The sequence below is a fragment of the Primulina eburnea genome, chromosome 11 (genome assembly GCF_022965805.1).
Source record: "Primulina eburnea isolate SZY01 chromosome 11, ASM2296580v1, whole genome shotgun sequence".
Taxonomy (NCBI): domain Eukaryota; kingdom Viridiplantae; phylum Streptophyta; class Magnoliopsida; order Lamiales; family Gesneriaceae; genus Primulina; species Primulina eburnea.
Window position 1 is genome coordinate 29,788,353 of NC_133111.1, and position 7,268 is coordinate 29,795,620.

At 36.5% G+C, this 7,268-nt stretch overlaps 1 protein-coding gene across 1 annotated transcript; it reads left to right on the plus strand.

Annotated features, from left to right (window-relative positions):
- The first annotated feature begins 4,497 nt into the window (after nt 1-4,497).
- LOC140804978 (peptide-N4-(N-acetyl-beta-glucosaminyl)asparagine amidase A-like) lies at nt 4,498-6,537 on the plus strand. The gene has a single exon (XM_073161157.1). The coding sequence runs from the start codon at nt 4,538-4,540 to the stop codon at nt 6,350-6,352; it is 1,815 nt and encodes a 604-aa protein (XP_073017258.1). The 5' UTR covers nt 4,498-4,537; the 3' UTR covers nt 6,353-6,537.
- Nucleotides 6,538-7,268: the final 731 nt, after the last annotated feature.

Here is a 7,268-nt window from a genome sequence, read left to right on the forward strand (position 1 = left end):
CTGTATAACATGCATCTAGTTCAAAACTAAGGTTCCACTACTACAATCAAGTAATAAAACCTATCTATATCCAAGTCCGGAACCACCACTCTAATCTCGATCTTTCTTCACCTCTGTGACCCTGAACCTGTCCCACCTGTTGCCATGCACACATACAGACAAGACAACAGCCGGATAACTCCGGTGAGAATAAAATCCCAGTATAAACAATGTATCAATGCAATCATATAAAACATATATAAAGGCATAATAAACATCAATACATGTATCTAATATGACCACATGAATCAATACAAATATGTACCTCAATCTAGGACTCATTTCTAATCTAGGAATCCGATCTAATTTAGACTTTGGTATGCTGTATCGAATGTCTACAATAGACGTCGATCTACATCTAAGCTCATCGATACACCGTAAGTCTAGAGTCTCAGTGGTTCTGAAAAAGACTCGACAGTTCTGCCCTAGCTAGGCTGATCTGCCATAGACTCAAACTCTGGTTCTGCTATCATTCAATAGACTAAACATATCAATCTGATAATCTGCAAATATCAATGCAATAAAATAAAGTATGTGATTTAGGGAAACTCAAGTCAAACCTAACTCGAGTTGTGCAATCCCGAATCAACATTTATTTATACCTTTCTTGTTGTCGCTCTGATACAATCGAAGTCTTGACTCAAAGTCTGTCACTGTTCAATCTGGCAATGATAATATCAATATCTGTATCAATATTCTAATCAAATCACGACATCTCTGTTTTATCAAATTCTGACAGTACAATAGTACAATCCTACGATATCGGAGATACCAAACCAGTATTTATTAATTCCAATAATTTACAATCAACCACCGTACAAATCTGACATCAATTCTTGTCAATCTCATTCTGAAAATAATAACAATTCATATTCAGTCCGTTTCTTAATCTGACTTCGATTCTACACAGTCTAACATGTCAAGAACAACATATATGACGTGTATTCAATTCCAACAACATCATAATTTCAAAACATGTCAAAACGTAATAAAACTTACGTCTTGTAGTAGCCTGCGTTGATAGGAACACAGTATCGAAGTCGGATTTAAAATCTAACGGACGGATTTCTCACAAATCGAATTCTAAAATCAAGAATCGACTTTTTCCCTTAAGTTTCGATTTTTGTTCTGATTCCTCGATTTTCTTTCATATATATATATATATATATATATATATATATATATATATATATATATATATATATCGTGCATGCTTTCCCAAAACGTGGCTCATGTCTTTGTGCTGCACGTCTCGCGCATATGCGCTACCTATCTCGGCGCATATGCGCGAGACATAATGTCTCGGCGCGTGTCTACACGGTGGCTCGCGCATATGCGCGACACATCTTGGCGCATATGCGCGAGGCCTTTGCTCGTTTTTGCCAACTCTCTGCCACCCTCGCGCACATGCGCGGATTCAGGTCGCGCATATGCGCGAGTTCCTCTGGACATTCCGCGCATATGCGCCCTGCCAGGCCGCGCATATGCGCGAGAGCTTCGTCCTCGCACATACATATTTTTATATCGAATTCAAACCGTGTCCCGATTAATCCTCTTATAATCATGTTTAATTATAAATCAATAATTACAGATTATTAGGATCAAATTCTCGGGCATTACAGAAATAAACATGCATTTAATGCTTTAAAACAATTTAATAAAATACCAAAGAAATTTAATAACTTGCATGCATGTAGTTCACACGGACCTTCAAATTTTCGGGACGTTACAGCTCAACTGGTACCAACATTTTAAGAATCTAGGTACTTAAGCCTGGAGGTCCTGGGTTCAAGTGTTGGGGGAGGCGAAAAAAATCACTTTTCCAGTGGTGAGATATTCTATGAGTGGCGGTGCAAGGGCATGGGCCTTGACATCCTAACGACCCATGACCAGTAGTGGTGCGTTGGTATGGTCGATGCCCATGTTGGTTCAACCTAATAGCCAATAATTGTTACATTTAGTGCTTCAAGTCCTCCACAAAGTTCATATTGCCAACTTTAATTGTCATATAAAATCACATTTTTAGCACATATTTATCCCAATACAACAAAATAACACAAAAACGTATCCATTAAGTACGTCGGAAGTGGTAAAAATTAGAATATGACAACAAAAAATACAAACTACTATGATCCTGTCATTGAGAATATTGTTCTTGTTCTTGATGTTGTTCCTTATCGAAAAAATCAATATCATAGCCGTCGATATTGAATGAAGGAAAATCACGATCCGCGAATTCGGACATGATGCTCTTTCCCTTTCCCTTAACACACTTACGACTTGATCCGACCATTTGTATGAATATAAAATTGAAGTAATTAGGAAATTAAATGAACAATTGACAATAAATCAATAACCAGGCCTAACATTTGAAAATTTGAGAATTGAGAATGAAATGATAATTAGAGATTGAGAATTGAGAGATAACTGCGTGATAAATGTAGAGGCAAGAGGGTATTTATAGGAAAAAATTCGGCCTAAAAAATTAACGGTCGATCCGTCGGTCTGGGTTCGGGTCCCCCATTATGAAACTAACACATCATTGTGACAGCTGATCATCCACGCCCACAAAATTATGGCCGTCCATTTCAAAAGTAGTAATTTTTTTTAAAAAAATATAATGAATCTGTCGGGTCTACGGTTTTTTTAACCTATAACTGTAATCGAATTGTCTTGGATCAGTTATAATCACGGTTTCGGGTCAAACTCGTTGACCTAGTTAATCGACCCGTTGACCTCGAGATGGGTCCAGTTCAAACAGGAACCATGGCCATGTGTACCTACAACAACATAATGCGGCTTAAAGTCATCCCCAAAACAAAAATACAAAATGGACAATTGAGTGAACGATGAATATTGTATTTTTTATTAAGAGTAGGTCTCTTGTGAGACGATCTCACGGATATTTATCTGTGAGATGTGTCAAGCCAACCGATATTCACAATAAAAAGTAATACAATATTTTTTCATGGATGACCTAAATAAGAGATCTGTCTCACAAAATACGATCCGTGAGACGGTGTCACACAAGTTTTTGCCATTTATTAAAAGAAGTTTTAGAAACTATACTAACAATTTTTTAAATCAAGAGATCATTATCAGATTTCATGTGAATATATGAAAAAGTTCCCATAAGGACAATTCAGTCTAAGGCGAATACAAATCTTATATATATATATATATATATATATATATATATATATATATATATATATATATATATATATATATATATCAATGTTGATATGCTGCTCACCTACCGTGCATATCTATGTGAATACCGATGATGTGTTACTCACCCATTGGATGCACAATTTTTCTATATTTCATCACATCCAATAGGTGAGTGACATCTCATCGACGTTCAAATAGGTGTGAACGGTAGGTGTGCATCATATCAAAACTATATATATAAATATATATATATATATATATATATATATAAATGAAGAGATAATTATGAATATTTTAAGCTGAAAATGACCCTATCAATTAGGGTACTCGAGTCTATGGCTCTCGTACAATTAATTATCAACCTCAACGAAAATGGTTTTGACAAAAACATGAATATGATGGACAATTATATAAAATATGGGAATTTATCTAAATAATAATAAAAACTCGAATCAAATCTAGTTTATGAATTTTTCTCAACAAAAAACAGAACATACCATTGATTTTTAAAAACCAAAACGAACCAAACCTAGATTTTGTTCGATTTGTCTTGGTTTGGGTGATTTATAATTTTTTTTTTTTTTGAAACTAAATATTTTGATTATTTTTAAGCATAATGTAAAATTTTAAACTAGTTACTATAAATAGATAAATATTAATATGTATTCACGTAATAAAGTGCTTTAGTTTCTAAGATAATTCACAATCATCTGCTATCACTTTGTATCAAGAAATATATGTTAGAAAATAGTAAAACTAAAGAACTTGATCTAAGATATAAATATAATCTATTACAAAAAATATTGCTAGAAATTAAATAAATTTAAAAAATAAATGAAAAAAGTATATATTTATAAAGTCGAATGGATTTGAAATTATTTATTAAACTTTGAACCAACCAAAATTTTCGGTTTGATTATTTTTAAAATCGATATTTCATATTTTTATTTTCAATAGCAATTTCCTTGATTGTATGTAGTTCATGCACAAGATAATAAATTTCATCACAAAACGAAATACATTTAATACAATTTATTGTAAATAACACCGCTCATTATTCCACATATTTTTATTTTTAATTTTTTTATCGAAATGTTGATATGATATTTTTCAATATTATAGAACATTATTTTTGATATGATATTTTTCAATATTATTTTTAATTATAGTTTCTTATACTAAACGAACTCTAAATCACAAATTAACCATAAAAATAAAAATTGGATAAATTAAAAGATCTTATTATTGTACTGGCCCACCCGCCTTTATTTAGAACCTCTTTCTGCAAGTCCTCCGATGGTTCCTACTCTTATCATCCTCACCAATGCCTTCTCCGGTTCCCATTCTCCTGCTGTTCACACTTTTCCTCCGCCTCTCTGCCGCCACCGCCGCCGACTCCCATCCTACTCCTCCGCCGCACCACCACTCCCGCTTCTCCAAACAACGTCTCCGCCTCCAAAACGGCACCACCAAACCCCAAGAACATTTCGAAATCACCCGCCCTCTGCCTTTCAACTCCCTCACACCTTCATGCACGCTCCCCATTTTCTCCGGTGAGTTTGGCAACACAATCGGCCTTCCTCCTTCCAATTCCACCTACTACCCTCCTGTCAACTGCCCCTGGTCAAATGCCGTCCTCCATCTCTCCGCCGCCTCGTCCGGAGATCAGTACGACCGAATCGCCGCCGTGTGGCTCTCCGGATCCGAGATCCTCCGCACAAGCACCGCCGAGCCGACGGATAATGGAGTATTCTGGAATGTTCGTAAGGACGTCACTAAATACTCCTTCCTCCTCCGTCAATCCAACCTCACTCTCGCCGTCATGCTTGAAAACATTGTTAACGACGTTTTCACAGGCGTTTACCAGGTAAACTTGACATTCCTTTACTACGACATCAATTGTAATGACGCCTCCATTCCCTGCGCCAACGTCCCTTTATCTCTTTTTCCTCCTATCCAAAGGTCAACTCCATTGAGCTTGAATTACTCAATAAGTTCATTAGATTTGAATGAAAGTCCAGCAGATTTGATTATCCCTATATCTTCAACTGGGGATGAAGGTTTTTGGTTCAGAATTGAGAGTGAATCAGATGTACAACACCAGAGCATATCAATCCCTCTAAACACATACAGGGCTGTGATTGAAGTTTACTGTTCTTTCCACGGGAATGATGAGTTTTGGTACTCCAATCCTCCGGATTCCTATATTGACATTAATGGTTTGGGAACTAAACGAGGGCATGGAACCTATAGGGAGGTAGTGGTGACACTTGATGATAATGTAGTTGGATCAGCGATCCCATTTCCTGTGATCTTCACAGGAGGGATCAATCCTCTGTTTTGGGAGCCTGTAGTTTCGATCGGAGCTTTTGATTTGCCTTCTTATGAAATTGAATTGACCCCATTCTTAGGCTTGTTGCTTGATGGAAAGACACACGATTTCGGATTTTCTGTCACAGATGGCATTTCGTTTTGGCTCGTGGATGCTAATTTGCATCTGTGGGTTGATGAGAATGTGGATAAGGTTCAAGCTCGTCCTGTCCGTCTTGTTAATCCGAGTAGCTGTATCGAACGGGAATTCACGTTTCATGAACTTGATGGGAAGTTTGAGGTTGAGGGGGAGAGGAGTAGTGAATTTTCTGGGTGGGTGAATTCAAGTGCCGGGAATTTTACGACCTATGTTTCAACCAAGCTGGAGTTTGAGAACACAATAGAGTTTAGGAACAGCGGGAAGACGAAGAGGGTGAAGCAGGAAGTGGAGGTGGAAAATGTAGTAAAGATTCAGTCTGATACCCGAGTGCGGGTATTAAGCAGTAGATTGGAGAGAAAGTATCCACTCAGCATTACGTCTTCGACTGAACCTGGATCGACGAATGATATTTACACGTTGACCACGAGGTTGGAACATTCGATAACCGAGAAAAAGTCTAATGGCAGATTGAAGAATACCTTAGTTAACTCTCAGAAATCCGACGGGTGGATGGTTGTGCAGGATCATGATGTTCTGTTTGGTTCGGCGAAACTTGATCAAAGTTATTCCGTCCGTGGTGGTTCTGGGTGCTATTCTCGAACAGTCTTGGTGGCCGATGGGTCTGTTATAGATGACACGACGAACATTTTCTGTGCATCAAGCTTGTGATCCTTTGTTGCATGGTTTTGGATTTTCAAGAATGCCTTTTTGTGCTGTACCACATTTTGATGTTAATCAATAATATGTTTGTTTGAATGTGTACTTCGGTACATTTGAGATGGGGTTGTATATTTATCGTTCAGTAATTAATCCGTTCCGTTTGAATGTACTTCGATAATTTGATTTGTGCTGTATATTTGTCGTTGGTGCTCTGAATATTTTAGTACAGTTTGGCTGAGGTTTAAGTTCCATTTTTGGGTTAATTCGATCAAATTTGTGTAAGGAAACCACTATTTTTTTATAGATATTGTATATTTATCGTTCAGTAATTAATCCGTTCCGTTTGAATGTACTTCGATAATTTGATTTGTGCTGTATATTTGTCGTTGGTGCTCTGAATATTTTAGTACAGTTTGGCTGAGGTTTAAGTTCCATTTTTGGGTTAATTCGATCCAAGTATTACGTAATCATATCTATAAAAAAATAGTGGTTTCCTTACACAAATTTGATCGATATTCGCGTATTATCTATCCGAAGGTAGTTTTGAATGAATCCATTTTTTTTGGGGTTCTGCTTATCCATGTTCTATATTAATCCATCTGCAGAAGGGAGATTGAAGGATTTACACACCTAAGAACAAGTCAACTTTAAATGCTACATCATTAATTTACATTACCGCATGCGTGGATCGTATTTTATATATATATATTCTTTGATGGCAAAAATTTGTGTGAGACGGTCTCACGAGTCGTATCTGTGAAATGAATATCTTATTTGGGTCATTTATGAAAAAATATTATTTTTTATGTTAAGAGTTACTTTTTATTGTGAATATGAGTAAGATTGACCCGTCTCACAGATTATGATCGGTGAGACGGTCTCACATAAGACTCACTCTTCTTTGATTGCGAGAAGACTAATGTAT